This window comes from Phymastichus coffea, unplaced genomic scaffold (assembly GCF_024137745.1).
Source record: "Phymastichus coffea isolate CEN01 unplaced genomic scaffold, Cenicafe_Pcof_1.1 PCOF00146, whole genome shotgun sequence".
Taxonomy (NCBI): Eukaryota; Metazoa; Arthropoda; class Insecta; order Hymenoptera; family Eulophidae; genus Phymastichus; species Phymastichus coffea.
Genome location: NW_026706957.1, coordinates 417,246 through 436,423, shown reverse-complemented (window position 1 = coordinate 436,423; position 19,178 = coordinate 417,246). Strand labels below are relative to the sequence as shown.

At 49.2% G+C, this 19,178-nt stretch overlaps 1 protein-coding gene across 1 annotated transcript; it reads right to left on the bottom strand.

Moving 5' to 3' along the window:
* Positions 1-164: 164 nt before the first annotated feature.
* LOC131672242 (bone morphogenetic protein receptor type-1B) lies at positions 165-9,622 on the bottom strand. The gene is made up of 4 exons (XM_058949343.1): positions 8,976-9,622; positions 2,515-3,517; positions 2,095-2,410; positions 165-2,006 (listed from the first exon to the last, which is right to left on the bottom strand). The coding sequence occupies exons 1-4, from the start codon at positions 9,058-9,060 to the stop codon at positions 1,878-1,880; spliced, it is 1,533 nt and encodes a 510-aa protein (XP_058805326.1). The 5' UTR covers positions 9,061-9,622; the 3' UTR covers positions 165-1,877.
* Between the last annotated feature and the right edge of the window lie 9,556 nt (positions 9,623-19,178).

Genomic DNA, 19,178 nt, shown 5'->3' with positions numbered 1-19,178 from the left:
AACTTCATTACCATAAAAAATTGTGTATAAGTTGCTCTTACTTTTGTATTGGTTTGTTTCTCTAATTTTATATTAGTGAGTGTGAATCGTAAAAATAAAACGATCAAAATAATTATCAAGTTGATTTCAGGTGACTGACAAAGTAATCAAAAGACAATTTTTGTTGTTGAAAAAGTTTACATCTGTTTAATAATCATTAAAAATATAAATTCCGTAGTTTTATTCTTTCATAGTTTACAATACATATTTATATATAATAATTACAAATAAATTTTCTAACCGAAAATTCAAGATTAGGATAGCATGTAACAAATGGCTTTGCTGACACACAGCAGCAGTTAAACATTGAAGGCAGTCAATTTTAAGGCAATTGTAAAGCTTGCTGATTTCGCAAAAAAAAATGTTAACTCATAAATATTATTTTTTCCAATTACTTGAAAACCAATTATTATCACAAAGATATGCGGTATCGTTCTCTCACACGTAACAAAACAAATAAACTTTTTCACTTCAGCATATCTTGCCGCATTACTAGTTAATTATTCATCGCATCGCTAATCGTTCGTCTAAAGTCGTTCGCTTGCCAAGCAATAGCTTACAATTACAGAATAAAAATCATTTAACATAAAAATTCGCATCTGTACAAATATTTTTTATTGGATTAACATTATACGGCGTAGATTGCATTACACAGAGTTGCTCGACAGCCGTTTTCTTTTTTCTTTTTTCGTGGAACCCGAAAAAATATGAATATCGTTCATCATTCGTTTCTCATTCGTTCGTGTTCACTGTTGCATATCTCGAAACTTAGGAAAATCCATTGTTATTCCATATTATCTATGAATATTACAAAAAGAAATTATTTGTATAACATGATCAGTCTCAAAACATGGCATGGTCCACGGCAAAATAAGCAAGTTAAGCAAATCTCTGTATAAGAAGCTACATTTATGTAAGAAAAGTATGTAAATCGAATATCCTGCAATGAAATGTCTTTCTATTAAACTTTGAAAGTGAGACAACTAGTGAAAGTAATATAACGATTATAATTTGCAATGAAGAGAAGTTTCAAACAAAATCAGTATGAAACGTAAAATTTATTTTGGTATTGTGATACTATGTATTAGTTTCTAGCTATCATTAACTGCTGTTCATTGATAGCTTTCTTTTCAAGTTAAGCATACATAGAAACAAGCAGTTTAATTATCGTGTAAATAAATATTCTTTTTTGAACAACTTTCTATTTGTAAAGTTTTCTAAAATATCTACAAAGATACATTATCGTGAATGTATTCGAAGCCATTGATATCTTGGAATTGAAATATTAATATACTAATAGTCAATCGAAAGCTTTGTTTATTAACATAAAGAAATCTGTATATAAGTAGAAGCCAAGTTTATTGCAGGATATAGAAGAGCTTATAACAACTTACGTCGGCGTAAGTCTTTGGCCCAGTTAATCCGAAACCTAAGAGGCAATTAAAAAGTACACTTTGCATTCGCATTCAAAAAACTAAATCTCGATAATTGCTCTCTCTTTCTCGCGTATCATACTCTCAAAAAAAAATCTGCACTCAACATCATTAAAAATTTTTCGTTTTTTCAGTTCGCATTCGTCAGTCTTCAGCTGCAGTCTGCAATTACCTAACGCTATTTACAAAGGGAAACTATGTACATGGGTGGATGTTACAACTTCAATCAAAACAAGCTTGTTTAAGAGCCACAGCATTCGTGGATCGAGCATCGACGAGCGAAGATTTAGGCCACTGTTTTATCTTCATCCTTTGAAGAAAAGAAACGAGCAACGCTCGTGTACGGCGATCAATTCACGAATGAACGCCTTCTTCGATGACAACCATGTAGACAGATTAGGCAATTCATACGATCTTGATGGCGTTGTCGATGTGCAGTTTCGACATTGTTTTCTTCACTCGAAGAGCTGTCAAGCGAACTGCCGGATTCGTGTGCCAACATTCCGTCATCAGTTTGGCGAGGGTCGACAGGATCTGTAAAAGAAAGAAAGTTGACCTCATTAGTGTACTTTCGATACAACTATCGATAATCAAGTAGCAAACGAAATATCGTGAAACTCACCGGATCGTTTTCCCATCTGGCAGGTATAGTAGGCCGCAACCTTTTCACGCATACAGCGAGTCTCATCTCCTCAAAGTCCGGATCGTTAGGCACAGCATCGTGATAAGGCAAAGCGTAAGGCTCAGCGGTGGAAACTTTACCACCCGAAGCACACCTTCTGCATACTTCCCACAAGACCAATCCGACGGAGTACATATCAGCCATTTTGAAGGCGTCGAAGGACGAGGTATTGAGAGTCTCATCAAGTACCTCTGGTGCCATGTAACGGCGTGTTCCCACTCTTGTGTTTGGTGCGATGTCAATTTCGCCAGTCTCGCTGTAAAATAACGACAATCGTTGCCATGAGCATCGGCGACTGGATGTTGGCGCGACTAATAAAAAAAAAAGAAAAAAAGAAAAAAAATGAATCTAAAATCTCACCTTAAGAAACGGACGGCCAACCCAAAGTCAGCGATGGCGCATTCCCCATTTCTCTTGACGAGAATATTCTTGCTCTTAATATCGCGGTGGGCGATGGCCGGTTTGCCTTTGGTGCCAAAGATCTCGGTGTGCAGATGCACGATACCGGCGGCAATGGACAAGCAGACGGCAAGCAAGGACGGATGATCGAGTACAGTCGTCTGCAGGTAATCGTGCAGCGAGCCACGCTCGTGGTAATCCGTGATGAGCAGCATCTGCGTCCAAGAGCCGGTGCCCTTGATGTCGGCCGCGATGAAGCCTAGAATATTGTCGTGCCGCATCAACACAGTTTGATAGATCTCGGTCTCACGGAACCAAGACGCCTCCTCGAGGGTGAAGAACACCTTGACGGCGACTTTCTCGCCTCGCCATCGCGCCAGCCAGACTTCGCCGTAGCGTCCCTTGCCGACGCACTGGGACAGCTGCAGTTGCTTGGCGATCGTCCTCTGCACGAGCAACGGCAAGCCCGAGCCCGAGCCACTGCTCTGGTCGATCAGATCTTTCAGGGTGCCCTGCGATGAGACCAGGCACTGCCCACGGTCCTTCCTCCTGTACTTGTGGTACAGGAGGATCATGCCGACAGTGAAGATGAGCAGCAGAATCGACAGCGACACCGCCAAGACTATGAGCGTTGGTCCGGTGGGTATCATTCCCATTGGATCTGGCGGCACCGTCGGCTTGCTCTTGTACATGGGGAACAGTTCCTTGTTGCACAGATTCGAGTTGTTGCAGCAGATGATGCTCTTGCCCTGTAGATGAGGAACCAGGTAACCTTTGCACTGCATAAATCCCTGCTCATCCGGTGGCAAGCAGCCGAACGACCACTCCGGCACTAATTCGTCCGTCTCGGCGTCCCAGACTTCCTCCACGGCGCTGAAGCAGTGGCCGCCTGCTCGCGTCTCGCACGTGCCATTCTGTCGCTCGTCTGGACAGTGGCCGTCGCAGTAACACGTCACTGCCGACACTGCAACGGGCAAACACAGGAGCGTTGATTTATTATCGGCACACCACCAGACATCGGTTGCCGTTGCCACGCGTCTCGACCTATCGAATGCCCGAGGACCTGACCGTCCGTTCGCCGACGCGGATGATAGTCCGCTGCCAGCCACGGCCTTTCCAGTCCCGCGGATCGTCGTCGCATCGATCAACCGTTATCCAGAGAATTCGCGGCAGGTGGACCCATCATCCGACAGCAGTGCGCGCACGACGAGGACGAACGAGGAATCGATCGGCGCTTCCGCAATTGGGCGTACGCTCCCGCTCGACCGACGCGCGGATAGATGCCAGAGACAAGCTGGCACGTAGGCGGTACCTGGCCGCGCGATGGACGGTCGCCAATTCGCCGAGAGATTTCCGCGTCGTCGCGCCCGCGCCGCGCGCGTCCATTCAAGCCTGCGTCGATTTGGCCTCTGTGTACTACGCGCCGCGAGCGGCATTTATTTATTGGCGCCGCGATAAAGCTTGCCCCGACCGCGCGATCGCACAACTCATTCAGCAAGTGCACACACGCGCAGTGCGCGTCTAACGCGTACCAGTGAACGAACTCGGCGCTCTTTTCTTTCCTACGTCTTTTCCTTCCTTTTTTTTTTTTTTTTTTTACGAGACGATAGCAGCGAGCAAAAGGAGGTTGCGTTATCAGCGCTCGCGAGTCAAGCCAACGCGCGCATGTGCGTCGGCATACGGTTGGCATGCGCGCCTACGTTTCCAATATACGAAAGCGGCTGTGTCGCGAGTTCCAGCGATTTCCGATGCCAATTAAAAGTATAGTCGCCGGCGCGTATTAATTTATTACGCAAAATAAAGTATAAAGCGGCAAGGTCGAGACGTTAGTCGGCAAACGGAGCGGCTGAAAAGGAAAAAGGAAAAGCCGCGCGCGGACGTTCGTTTCGACGCCGATCGCGAATCGGGGAACGTCGCCCGAGAAGCTGACGGTTGCACTCGCGAGGGCAGCGGCCAGACGCACGAGATGCTCACACCTTCTAATTTCGCGTGGCCGACGTCGCGGAATCCGACGGATTTAGATAAGGCGGCGCCGGCACGATTCGTCGGCCAGACGCTTGCACTATTTTCGGAGCGGGCCGCGCGACTCCGCGACGCGCGGCCGTCGGGCTGAGCGAGAGTCGCAAGGTCGCCGAGGGTACTCTCCAGCACTCCCGAATCTCGCGGACCCACGCGGACGTTGACGTCGCAAACTTTCGTACTGTTTTCGAAAAAGGCTCGTCGTTGTTCGCTTCGGGGGCCATTCATCGGAGATAAAAACGAAACCAAACGCAAGAGAAGGAGAAAAAGAGAAAAAGGGGAAAAAACCGTATCACCGACGATAACGCGTCGATTATCCAGTCTCGCGTGGCCGCGCGATTCGACAAAGCTCGGGCGACACCTTCCTCGTGTTATTCCGATTCGGCACACGGCGAGCAATTCGGTCGATCGACTTTTATCCTGCGGTAGTGCGCGGCCCGCGCAGACGTAGAAAGAACTCGCTCCGGCCGCGAATGGCCTCGGCGACGGAGAGGAAGCTGCGTCGCCGCTTCGTCGCCCACGCGCGGGCGACATCGACGCCGATTTCGCAATTCGCATTGTTTCCAATATCGCTTTTAACGGGGCTCGCTCGTCGCCGTCTTCGTCTTCGTGGAAGCGGCCCACGCGCGCGCTCTTTCCCTTTCGTCGATGAATTCGCGCGACACCTCTTCGCGCCGTCGGACGCCGCTTCGTTAGTCACGCGCCACCTTGAGCCACACTCCCGGCGATTAGCGACGCACGCTCGAGCGCATTTGCCAAGTGGAATATCGAGCGCGTTGTCGGCTTCCCGGCAGCGACCGAGTCATACGATCGTTCCACGAGCGCGTCGGCAAATCGCACGCGATTCTCGTTTCGCTTCGCGATAATGGGACACCTTAGCGAGAAATCCCAAAATTCACTCTTTCAATGAGTTTCGATGAAAGTTCACCGAGCGTCGCTCGTCGATTTCAGTCGCGATCGGCGAGAAGAAACGGCAACACCGTGTTAGACCACTTTTCCAACTCGCGTGACGAGTGAAAAAAGAACAAGCATCTCGGCGAAATTGAAAAGGGCAGAGAAAATTGACTCGTCGGTGTCTATGCACCGAGGACGAAATTGAGAGACAGCTCGGCGCGAGATAATATTAGTTTAGGACGCCCATCGAATCGTTTATACAGTAAATCCCAATGGCTGGGAAATAATATTTACTTGAGAGAGAGAAAGACACACACGTCCCCCCCCCCACCCGCCAAAATAATAAAAAAACGCACTCTTTTTCCCTCCTCGCCGAACAATGTACCACGGAGTATAATCGAAGAAGTTGACGCCGGCAAACGTAAAGCGCAGCAACGTTTGCCCCACGCAAATATACAGTCGGCTGGCTCCGATTTATCGCTCGTCGCTCCAACCTTGCACGGAGCTCAGCTCTTTCTGGGTCCATCGCGGCGAGACACGCTTGCATTTTCGTCGACAAACTCGGGGATGCTCGGCAGGTTGGCGACGATTGCCGCACCAGAAAAACTCAAGCCGCGGTATCTCTGGCCAAGTGTCGCGCCGTTAAAGCCAAGTCCTCGAGTCGTACGAAGGCACGCATCGACGAAAAGTATCGGCGGCTCGGCGCGCAGACGTAGCCCAGACGCAAAAGAGAGAAACCGGACGAGCGAGCAGACGTAAAAAAGCGACTCGCGGGTAGGAGGACGGCCGAGAAACACGAGAAGCGCTGCGCCAGCTCTGCTTTTTTCTTCGGCTAGGGAGGGGGGCGGAGCGAGTGACGTTCCTTAAACCGGAGGCAGCTACGTCGATTATTCAAAGCTGATAATTAATGGCGGCAGCACGTGCGGAAAAGTCACCGTTGCGACGGCGGCGAAAGGAAGGGGAGGGGGAGAAGCTCGTACAAATTTTCCCCGACCGAGAGCACAAACGAGTGGATGCTCGTGTCGACGGAAGGAACGAGAGAATGGGGATGGGAGATGACTCAATTCGTAATTCGTTCGAGTGCACCCCCCCCCCCCCCCGCACTTGACGCAACAATGATTTCTGCGTTTACATAATGCTCCACGGCCGTACGCCACTTTCGACCGCGCTGATTCATTCTTCGCTGACGAACTCGCAATCACATGAGAAGTGAACTACGAATTTTCAAAAGTCGAACGCGTACCCTGTGTGTGCGTCCGTATTTTTCTTCGCGTCTTGTGCGACGAACGTCCACGGCGTTCATTTTGTTTTTTATAGCCTGGCTGATTGAAGTTTTTAGAAGCACGTATAAACAAGATGCGATTGACACCGGCGCGCGAGCTCGCGGACACGTTTTCTTTTTTTTTTTTCTTTTTCGCCAATTGATTTATTTGCGATTTTATCGTCGTTCGAATTAGTTGCTCGCCAAAAGCTCGCCGTGAATTATTCAAGTAACGACGGTGGTTCTTGCCGGAAACCGAAATAACAAAGTCTGTATCTACGCGCAACGCGGCGCTTCTGCTTTATTTCTTCCTCTTTTTATTATCCAAGCTGCTGCTGCTGCTGATGCTGCACGTCACGATTAAATCCGTCGCTGACGGAATTAGCGTTCGAGTTATCTGTGATATACTGCCTCATTGTCGCGGCACGGCGACGTTCCCAACAGAACGAACGAGCTCGCGAATGTTAATCGAACCGACGTCTCCGCGCGCGAAATCAAGGCTAGCTGCTGTTTTTTTTTCTTTTTTTACACGTGCACCTTCGCTTCGTCGAAATTTCAATCACGTTCCGAAAAGTCGACTTACATAATTGGCCGAGAAAAGAAAAATAAAAAAAACAAAAGACGCCAGTCATCGGGTTAGACTCGAAAATCGACTGATAAACAGCGACGCGCGCGCAAGTTACATTCTAGCGCACGTGCTTTTTAGCCGTATACAGGTATACGCGCGCGCGTGCGCGCGCTCGGTTGGCATCGCGGTGTCGGATTTTCGCGCGAGCTTCGACGTTCGTATTTTCGTTGCGATCGAGAACGAATTTCATAGTTTATCGCTTCGTATTTCATTGTTTGCTCGATAACTACGGCCAGCCTTTCGTCCCCCCCCCCCTCGATAATTTTTAATTATTCTGCCGGGTTAAGCCCAAACGTAACGTAAAGCGGGCAACCTTAATTTTTCCCGTACGCGCGTCAAAATAGTTTTCAGTGACTGAATCATTTAGTAGCGTGCATGCGCGTGTGCGTGTGCATCATTGACATTCGCCGAATGCCTTGCGATTCGCCATCCGACCGAGTCACGACTCTTTCTGCTTTCGGAGCTTCCACGATTCTTGGCTTGCTCTTATCTTGATCATTCGGCAAAGGCCCAGCGCGCCGCGTATAGCCTCGCAATTACCCCTCGTGCAATTTTCGTGATCCGCGAGCGAAAACGTACAACGAGAAAAACAAGGCTTTCTCGCGATCGAAGAGCGTATATTCCCGCCGACGATAATCCTACCGCAATTACGCCTTCTCCGTGCAATTCGATCGTCTCGCACGCACGCGCGCGAGAAACGAAATGAAAAAAAACATTCACACGGAATGCGCTCACGCGGGGCGTGTTTGTATTTACATAGCGTGTAATCATGAGAGAGAGAAAGAGAAAGAGAGAGAGAGAGAGAGAGAAAGAGAGAACCGGATAACGCGAGTTGCATTGTTCGATTTCCATCTTTTTACTTTTCGCCTTCTCTCGAGGACTGTCGGCGTTCTTTTAATCTCGGATGGAAGAGCCATTAAAAATAAAATAAGAAGCGTCGTCGAAGAATATCTTTGTTTTATTGCGATGCGTATTTTTGAAGACTACGGCACAGGATGTAACGAATTTAGAAGTGAAATAATAAGCCGTATCCTTTGTGTAATCTTTTGGCAATTTCGACGGACAGACCAGAGCCGGTATCTGCGTTAATTTGTATTTATATATAACGTACTTCCTAAGCGCTTTTAAATTTAGATATGAAAGCGAGAGAGAGAGAGAGAGAGAGAGAGAGAGGAGAGACAGACGGGTGTCGTACATAACAAATATAAATTTTCGATGGCGTGTGATTGGACGAATTTCCGTGGCAGCCCGCGCTCGCTCGCTCGCGCTACTTATTTTCGACTACTCTTGTGTAAATAAACAATCGACTCGCACGCACAACAACGAAAATGAAGAAGTAAAAAGAAGAAATCTTACATAACTCGCGGGAAATTTCAATTTTTTTTCGTACTCTCTTTCTCTCGCTCTAAAACTCTTGAGTCGTAAACTAGAAACTACGATATAATAACCATTCAAGTACATTGGTTCTCTACCTCTTCACAGTACCAAAGTTCCTCATCCGGTGAAAAAAAACAAAGTCGCGTGAGATTTTTTGTAGGTTAGAATCAAAGCGAAAAAGAGTTGGTCGTACACAGCAATAGCCACGGAGAGAGGAGGGACTATCGGCAGAGGTGCACTCACCATGAAGACTCCTAGCGAGCACGAGGAAGAAGATGATGCAGAGGGATGCGGCGGCCGGCTGCTGGCCGAGTAGCAGCGCAGCCATTTTCTTGTTCTCTCTCGCTCCTCAGCAGCAGCAGCAGCAGCAGCAGCAGCAGCTCTTCTCGCACGCACTCTTCTCTGAGCGCTGCGCACTCGCGGAAAACCGCTTGCCTTCCGTATTATGTATCTTGGCAGATGTACGTGTATCTTGTCCGAAGAGTCTTCTCTCACCTAGCTTTCCACATAGTGCACCCACGCATAGCTCTTCCGCGAGCGAAACGCAGCACGACTCGCAAACGTCGTCGGTGTTGTTGTTTTCGTTTTTTTTTCCTCGCTGGCTGTCGCGCGTGTGTATGTGTGTGCGTGCGTGCGTGTGCGTTGTTTGCCGAGAACGCCGACGTCGACAACGTACACAGCACGGCCGTACCGAGAGGACTGACGGCCAAAGCCAGCCAGAGATCTCTTGGTGTGTGCGCGCGCGAGAGAGCGCGAGTTTGCTCGAGACGTACCAGAAGGTGGCGCTGCTGTAAGCTATCTCTCGGCTACCTACTTGTCCGCCTATTATTTGCGCGTGTGTGCGTGTGTAGGTGGATAATGCGTCTACATATGCGAACAATCGGAAAAATGCGCCGGGTTGACAGTGGGTTCGACGTTGACGAGCGCAGAATACGGACTGTTAGGGGCCGGATTGTGGTCTGTTGCTCCGGGACGAAGAAAGGAAAAAGCAATTTGAAACGGCGTGAACGAAGCGCTATACTGGCGACCATAAAAATTATGAAAAAGAACAAGCGGTCTCGGTGATCGCGCGCGTCACCGGAAATCAATTAATCGATCGACATTCGCAGAGCCAATCTGTCCGAGTCTTACCGTTTAGCGCGCGAGCCGCTGGCTTTTAACTTTTCAAATATGTAGATGGTATCGTCGTAAACAGCCTCCTTGCATTGGCTCGCGCGCTCCCGTGACGGCTTTCTCTCGTTTGAAGCCGGCTTTGCGTTATAGATGTTCAGTGAACGCATCACCTCAGCTTGTAGCGATGGACTGTCGGCGTCGCTCAAAGTCCGCCACTTGATCCGCGTCGCGTCGGCAAATGAAAATTTACGCGCGCGACACGCCAGTCGTATAACACTGAATATTTGACGCGCGCAGTGAAAGTCATCGCGACACTGGTTTCCAAGCAAGTCCGCGCGCAACGTTGTAATTCAGTCAAGTCCATCTCGTTTGTCTTCCCTCGCGCGTTAAGCCGAGAGAAAAATCAATGACCCATTTATCCGGACACACGAGCTCCGAAGGCAGCAGCCACGTATGGTCTATTAGCCAAATTGCACCGAATACAGGCTCGGTACAGGCAAACACGAAAATCCCATCCGCAGGACAAATAAAGGGCCTAAGCAAACAGCGAGCGAGAGATATTCAATAAGAAGCTCGCGTATAAGCTGAAAGTTAAATCATAATTGAGGAAAAATCAAATCAGCGACGATCGATAACGAGGCTCCGCAAACAATGTAATCGGATATCGCAGAGCCGAAGCGCATTTGTATAAGCTGCCAAAGGCCTGCTGTCCCCCTAATGCAGCCCGATTTTCTCTCGCGACCACGGCGCAGAGGGGGAAAAGATGCCGAGTTTCGATACGCGAAAAGGGATCTCATATTTTTGCCGCCTCTCCCTCTCGCCTTCTCCTCCCTCGTTTGCTCTCGGTTTTCCTTCGAAGGCTTCGCCCTCCGTGCTCGGCTCGAATCACGAGAGTATGAGAACCCAAGAGCAACATCGGCCGTACGATGCGATCGAGGGGCAGAGTCGTTTCAAAATGCACGAGACACGCAAGTTCATTGCGGAATACCGACGTAAACGCCCGCCAGAGGACAGTCGGCGCGAGAGGCATTATTTTTCGCGGGAGGCGCTCTCGCGCGCGCAGGACCAAAGAGAGCGAGGTGCGCGGGATAATCGCTCGCGATATCCGTCCGCTTTCGCGCTCGCGAACGGGAAACTTGCGCGCGCGACGCGGCGCAGCTCTCCCAATTTTCGCACGGCGGCACTTGCGGCCGCGAAATTTCACCACGGGGTCGTTATTAAAGCCGCGTATCGAGCGATACGCGCGTGCGCGCTCGCCTCTTCTTTTTTCTCTCTTGTGGGCGGAGAGGGGAACAGGGAAGGGATCTTCTCGACGCGCGTAAAAACCACAAACATCGCGCAACGATCCACGCACGCCTTGTCTAATCGCTCTTGCGTCACGGCTCCAAAGTAATAAAGTATAACGCCGCGGCGGAAAGCAAAACAAAGAAAAAAGAAAAGAAAAAAGAAAAAGGAAAAAAAAAGAAAAAACAAATCGCAGGCGCGAGCGCGCGCGTCGGGTGAAAGCTCATCAGCGAGCGCCAGGTAGTACAGAGCTAATTTCAATGCTCTTTCTGCGTCTGCGTTTCTCCGCGGAGAGAAAAATAGCCGTAGCCCCGGCGCGCCGTGAGGCGGTCGGCGGCGGCGGGGCGCCCGTGCATCTCTCGCTCTCGAGTCTCGAGCGAGCGAGAGAGGCGCTTCGCGGCAGCGGCCTGCGTAGCACTGTGCGGGCGCCACGCTGCCGCGACTCTTTGGGCCTGCTCACTTGGAGCTTGTTTCCGGAGGCTCCGAGCCGCCCTTTTGGACCTTCGCTTTTTCTCTCGGGCGCTCCCTGCTCGTCGCGCTGATTCTCTCCCCCGACGGCGAGGCCGTTTAGAATATATTTTCGGCAGCGGCTTTCCCAAGGCCCCGCCGAGAGACGAAGAGGCGTCGGCGGCGAGGATTAAATCCGCGCGCTCCAGCGAGAGAGAACCGTTTGTCGCCGCGCCGGTTCCGCGCGCAGACAGCGAACGAGCATCGGCAGTCGCCGGGATGTCCCGCGCGCGCGGCTACGGCTGTCGCTGGAAGCCTCGACCGACCCGAGCTTTCCTTCGCCCGGAGAATCGCGCTGCAAGCGTCGCGCCTGGTACCGGCACCTCTCGGCCCCACCGTATCGGCAAATCGTCGAACGGATCCCAGCGGAGCCAGCAACATCTGTATAAATATGACCCGCCGGCGAACTGCGGTGTGCCGCGCCGATTCTCGCCGCCTCCTACTCCGGCATCGCGTCGATTCGCGGTGACACGTGGCTCGCATTAGAAAGAGCCCATGTCGCAGCGCTAAATTATCCGAGATAAGTGACGATCTCGAATGAAACTGCCGGGCCGCTCGAGCGAGGAAATTACATAGCAGCAGCTAAGCCCGGAGGCGCGAAACCGAGCATCGCGTGCGCGCGCGAGCAGCGAGCTGCGTGTCGACCGCGCGAAGCGACTCGCGTTCTCGCCGAGCGACGCGACGTCGTTATAGGCGAAGGCGATTCGATTAATCGGGACGGGCGATCGTAACGACGCGCGCTCGAGCAACGATGGATCTCGGAGCTCGTCACCTCTGTCCTCGCCGCGAACGAGAGAGCGAGTTCTTCGGGCCGCTCGCGGATCCCTCGACTCGTCGATCTCGGGAGCGAGGCGTGCGTGCTGCCGACAATTTGTCGCCGCGCCTGTTGCCCGCGCGACCGACGCCGGGCACGCGAGCCACGTGGACGGCGCTATTCGCGCGCGACAACGTCCGAGGGATATCGCGATCAGCGGCAAATATGGCGTGCGCGGCCTCGCGAGCGCGGCGGTGCAATTTTGGCGCCGTCGTCGCCGCCGCGCGAGAGCCGAGTGTCAGGTACGCTGTACGCGTAGCGCCGGCCTGGCGCTGACCGCTTTTTGCGCCGCCAGACAGCCACAGCAGCTGCCATGGGAACCCGACGGCCGTGTGCACGCTGCCCTCTCTCTTTCTCTCTCTCTCTCTCTCTCTCTCTCTCTCGAGTGCGGCCGGTTAATTTCTATACAGGCCTGCGATCTCTCACTCGCGTCTAGATATGCTTGGGCGACTATCGACACGAGGACACCGACGCGCTTCCGAATGAGCTATTGGGTCTTGGCTCGACGAGACTGGAGCGCGCGAGGCAGCGGGAAAGTTTGCCGAGCGACGCCCCGCGCCCACTCGAGATTCAATTGCACGGAGCGCCGTTTGGCGGCGATCAGCGAGCCTCGGGTCCGACGATCGAGGAACTGCAGGCGCAACAACTCGGCGTTCGTCGAGAGGCAACGCTCGAGGCATCGCTCGAATAAGCGATAACGCGACGATGACGCGAGCGGCAGCTCGAGCCTCGGGCCTTTGCGTCGTAGCGGAGCGTCAAATAGACGCGACCAAAGGTCCGCGGGACGTCGTCTTCGAGGTAGGACCCTCGACGATAAAGCTTTTGTACGTGGTTTCGCGCGCGGACGGCCGGTTCAAGCTACACGTGTACGCTTATCTCGCTCCCAAAATTAAAAGACCCTTTCCCTCGACTCTCGTCTCTCCTCTTTCCGCTAAACCTCATCGATTTATCTTTTCGGCTGCTGTTTGCTTCGCCCTCCTCCTCCTCCTCCTTCTCTTCTTCTTTTCTTTTTATTTTTGGGCTGCTCCTCGACTCTCTGGCGGCGCTGGCTCGTTCTCGTCAATAGTTTGGGACTGCCGTGGGGGCAGCTCTAGTAATTAGTTTTCGGTGCTTATTGCCTTTTCTTGAAAGGAAACAGCATCGAATTAATGGTTTTCGTGATTTAGCGATGAAAATCGTTCACCTTGCGGTCAGCAAGGCTGATCCTTGCAAATTGAAATTAGCGGATGAAACGCGCTGACACGACCGATCACAGCGCGTATACCAAAGTTAATCTTCGAGCGAATGCCTCGAATAGAGCGGCGCTCGGCCGAGCGAAAGCCGAAGCCGGAGATCGGAGCCGATTTCACGCTGAATTGCGTGCCGCGCACGGGAGAAACGAGCGCGCTGGACGCAGGCGGCCGATTAGTCAGTCTTGGCATCGCGCGCGTCGTTAACCCACTGGCACGGCGCATCGTGGGCGAGGTCTTGAATGAGGAAAGTCCAGCGCGACCGATGAAAGCAAAGTGCAGCCGCAGAGAGAAAGAGCACACGCTATATTGTTCGCACCAGCGACGTCTCTCCGAAGGGACTCGCGACTCGTAATTAAGCGGAATCAGAACGCGAGAATAAAGACGCATAAATCGTGGAGAAAAAGGCATGGCCGTATAATCGAGAGAGCGTGGAGGCTGCGGTGTATAGGCAATTATAAATTCGAAAATGAGAAATAAATTCCGAGAGAGAGAGAGAGAGAGATAGAGAGAGAGCGCGCAAAATCAGATTAGCTTCGCGTTTGATTTTGTTCCTTTTTTTACGGAGTCTCGCGAGAAAAGAAGTAAGATGGGCAGTCACAGATAGCTTCGTTCTCTCTCTCTCGTCGACTATATGCAGACACGCATGCGAGTGCGTCTGCTGCCCTGGTGGAGAAATCACGAGGACGGCATCTCTCTCTCTCCCTCTCTCCCCAGACTCGGCGAGGAGGGCGCGACGACGCGAAGCTCGTTATGCTGCGCGCCGAAAATACATTATGCGCGCGCTGGCCGTTGCCTCGAGTATATATACATATCTGTTTTTTTTTTTTTCACTCTGCCCCCCGAGCAGCCGGAGCAACGACGCATGGCTGGCGCGCGAACTGCCCCCGAGAAGCGCGCGATCCGTCGCGGCGAAAGCCAGCGGAATCCTTTTCTCGAAAGTCATGAATGGATCCGTATCTCGCTCCGCGCTCGTTACCGAAGCTCCCTGCGAGGAAAGAAGGAGACACTCGCAGCAGAATAAAACGACGGAGGAGGAGGAGAAGAAGAAGTAGAAGAGCTGGAGCGAGGCGCGCGAGGGAGAAGAGAAACCACACGAAAAAGCATAAGGGCCCGTTTGGTCCGACGCCAGCGAGGCGCGACAATAGCCGCGCGGCGTATACACGAACCGGATTTCGGGATTAAAATCCGTCGAGCGAGGGAGAGAGAGGGAGCCCATCTCGTTTAATCCTTTTTTCGATCGAGAGCCCGCCTCTCTTCCCTGTTCTACGAAGGACTTTGACGGGCCGAGGCGAGAAAAAAGCCGGCTCGAGGTGTGCGCCTGTGTGCGTGCCTCAGCCCCGCCGGCCGTAGCAATGCCACCGAGCTTCTTTTCGCTCGCTCTCGAATTCGTTCTCCGACTCGAAACCCGTGATGAATAATTCGGTCTCGCCCTCTTTCGCGCGCGCGCGGCTTCGGTAGAGCTGCGGATCGCGAAGGCTTTTCGCGCTCGCGAATTTCGCCGAGTCGCGACGCGAAGCGTCTCGCCAAAGCCGTCCGCGATAGGCATCGCGATGCGATCGCCCGGCCGAACGAGAGCCGGCGATCTGCCGAAAATCTTAAGTGGGTCATCTGCATAATGCCGCCACGGGGAGGCGCTCGCGCGCGCGACCACCGGACCGTCGCCGATACGCGAGCGTGATGTGCGCGCGCGGGCAGGAAGCTGCGTACGGTTTTTTCGTCTTTACTGGCTTTCCGAAAAGTACGCGTCACGCCCGGACGAGAGAAAGAAACCAGGTCCACGAAGGGATGAACAAAGCGCAGCCCCCGAAGTCGGGGACTCGTTGCGTATGCGCGCACACGCGCGCGCTTCCATAGCCAGAGCCGCGCAACAAAAGACGCCCTCTCCTCCTCCCCTATTTTCCGCTCGCCGGCGCTTTCGGGGGCTCGGAACAGTTAGATTTCGGGAATTGCGTTGCGACGCCGCAATCGTTTCCTCTTTCCTCTGCTCGCGTTGTGGGCCTCTTTAATGGGCGTTCTCGGAAAGAAATGGCGCTACGAGCGATGGCTCGCAGAAGGCGCGCTCCTTTTAACGAGGCGCGTATAGCCGAGAAAACGAGCGCTAATCGAAGGCTTCGACGGCGGCCGGCGCGCGAGAGTTTCGCGTGAATCAGCGAGGTGTATTCGAGCGCTCGATGACGACGCCTCGAACGCGCGCGCCCAACGAGCGCGTAGCGAGGCGTCGAGTGCCGACGTAAGAATCGCCGATGAATGTGCGCGGCGAGAATCAGCCTATTTTTCACACGAGCGACGTCGCGTCGGCGATGCGAGCGGCCAATTGTTTTCGGCGATGACGCGGCGGCGGCGGCGGCGGCGCGCGTCCGTCGGATTAATCGATGCTAATTGCCAGGCAGAGCACGCGCAGCCCTCTGCTCTGCGCTCCCCCGCCGCGTCGTCGAGTTGGCGCGCGCGCGTGTCCGATGCCCAGCGTGACGTGTAATAAAACGCTCAATTGAGCTTGATTGCTCGACGGCGTCGCTAAAATCGTGTCGTTCGCGCGCGTGAATCGATGCGTATATATACATGTGTGCCGAGTATAATCAACGAAGATAGACGCTTATAGAAGGTCAAGTCAATGCATAAGGGCTTATAGTCCTCGTTGACCGTGGAAGCGCTCGCGTATAATTTAGAAAGACGTTTTTGTAGCGAGGGAAGGGAAAAGAGAAAGTGCTCGACGAAAACTAAAAGAGCACCTAACTGCACCGAGAACAAGACTTCGTGGCTCGATTTTGAGTTTCCTCATCGTGCTAATAGGCAAACTCTGATAATTTTTGCTTAAAGTAACGAAAATCATTCTTTTTCCATACCGAAGTCCAGAAATTCATTACATTTTTTAGTTAGTTTCATTCATATATATAGTTTTTTTAGAGAGTTAAATGACCTTTTTGAAGGACACTCAGATAAGAAAGGCCTATCAGTTGAAATCTTCTTACCTGTCGTCGAAAAGGTCAGGCTACTAAAATGTTAGTAAATAATTTTTCAATAAAATAGCGAAGATATAAAAATCATTTTTTCTCGTTTTTGAATCGTAAAAATACGACTTCAACGAACGTTGTTGATTTATTTTTCGGACGAGTGTACTTTATCTGGTCATTTTGAAATTGATATTGAGTGTACAGTTGAAACTATGCAATGGAAAATTTTATGCTTTGTCGTGCATGCGCAAAGTATAATAAAGTTAAAATAGCTTCAAAGCCAAAAGTGACTTTTTTTAATATAGAAGCGATTGCTCAACGTTTCGTTTAAAAAAATTGTTTCTTAAAACATTTATTTATCGACATGTTGCATAAATGATCTCTTGGAGCACAGCTAGAAAAGGTCGTGCGAGAGGCGAACCCCCGCGGTGTTCTGAGTCAAACTTGTCAATGCAGAAACTCGGCACGCACTCGATCTTTTCATCTGAATTTTCTTACCTACGGTTCAAAAGGTCACGTAGTCAATTTATAATTAAACAATCGTGTTGACGAACAATTTTTCGTAAAAGTAACATGAAATAGTCGCTTGTACGAAATAAAAGAATAATTTTAGTTTTTGAATCATAAAAATTTGATACATTAAAAGTGCGGGAGAGTGGATTCTTGTCTCGTGCGGCGTTTACGCCCGAGCGAAGCGAGAAACTCTTTCCCGAACATATACCGTACCGTATTTTTTGATACGACGTGTGGAAAGTGCGATTTTCAACCCACGTTTTCTGCCAAGCGTGCGGAAAAGACGCACTTTGCGCACGGAGTATCGAAAAGAAAGTTATCGTGGTATAAATAATTAACTTATTAATACCTATGATAAACGCCTTGTACGACAAAACACCTGCCGGATTTTGATTCGGAAGGCCGTAAAAAATACCTTAACTAATTTTATGGGACCTCGATCGGCTTCGAAACCCCCTTGAACCCTAAACTAACACTGTTAAACCGTGTTAGTCTGCCCGTTGCAGCCTGCATAATTAATGGTAATTTGTCGGATGCACTTATGTTATCAGATTTATTTGCTCATCCTTAGCTTCTTCGTAAAAAATTAATAAATACAATGATTTTTTCAACGGGCATAAACATCTCTATCTCCTATATTAAATTGCCCTCGAGCTGATTTAATTTGCCCACTTGACTGACATTAAAAATAGTCAACAGGTATTTCATAAAATCGAAAAATTATAATCAACAATAGCATTTCGCGCACGCATATACATAAGCCTTAATAAAAAGAATTGAGCCCATTCCCTTTGGTCATACTCCGTTTCCACATGATTTCATTCGACAATTATTTTGAAATTTTTTTCACTGAATGTAAGGAAATATAATGTAAGGAAAAATTTTAATCAAACATATAAAGTAAAATAATATTTACTAAAATATTATTTTATTATTGACACGCTAGTTTTCTACCAAGTAATTAGGGACTTTCTTCATAAGAGTCATCAGACATTTGATACATGAATACTGAGGTAAAAAAACAAATTGATTGTTTTTAATTATCTTACCAAAGATTGGTAAGCGATGTGATCAGACCGTGTGCAACATTTATTTTTATTTTACGAATTAATGTCAAAAATTAATTAATATTTACACCACGAATATTCTACACATTATGAAAGTATGTTGAAATGTTTTTTTAAATATTTGAAAGTATGCATTATGGAACATGTATTATTGCAAATTATTATTTAACAGGGAAAATGTGTAAAACATATAACATAACTTAATCGTAAATACATTTTTTTCAGTAGCAATTATGTTGAAAACCTCTACACATGAATTTCTTTATATCAATAATGATAAATACCATTCTGCATAGTTCTTTTTTATATTTATGATATAAGTTAACAAATTTTTTTTCCACGTGAATTAGACAAATTTGTTTAGATAAATTCAACACAAAATGGCATTCTACATTATCAAAATTTATGTCTCATTGTCTTAGGCATTGATGTACATTACGTGCAATCTGTAGCGGCATACAAAAGCAAATAACGTTTTACATTTTCATTGAAAAATTGATTGCGTAGAATACCGTTCCGTCTAATTTGATTAGCGCAAGATCGTTCGTGTAGAAATAAATTTCGGTATTGTAAAATAGCACTTTATTAGGACTTTGTGTGAAATAATTCATGTAAAAATAATTTGTTAGTTTATACATCATAAATATAAAAAAAGAGCCATGCCGAATAATATTTCTCATTATTGATATAAAGAAAATCATGTGTAGAATTTTTTAACATAATTACTACTGAAAGAAAGTGTATGTCCAATCAATTATGTAATATTTTTTGTACATTTTTCATGTAAAATAATAATTTGATCATGTCTAAAAAAAAACATTTATGTACGTTCATAAGGTGTAGAATATTCCATGATAATCAGATTTCGATTAATTACTTGGTGGAAAACTACTGTGTGTCAATAATATTCAAGTTTTTAGTAAAGATTACTTTATTTCATATGTTGAATAAAGAATATGCGCGTG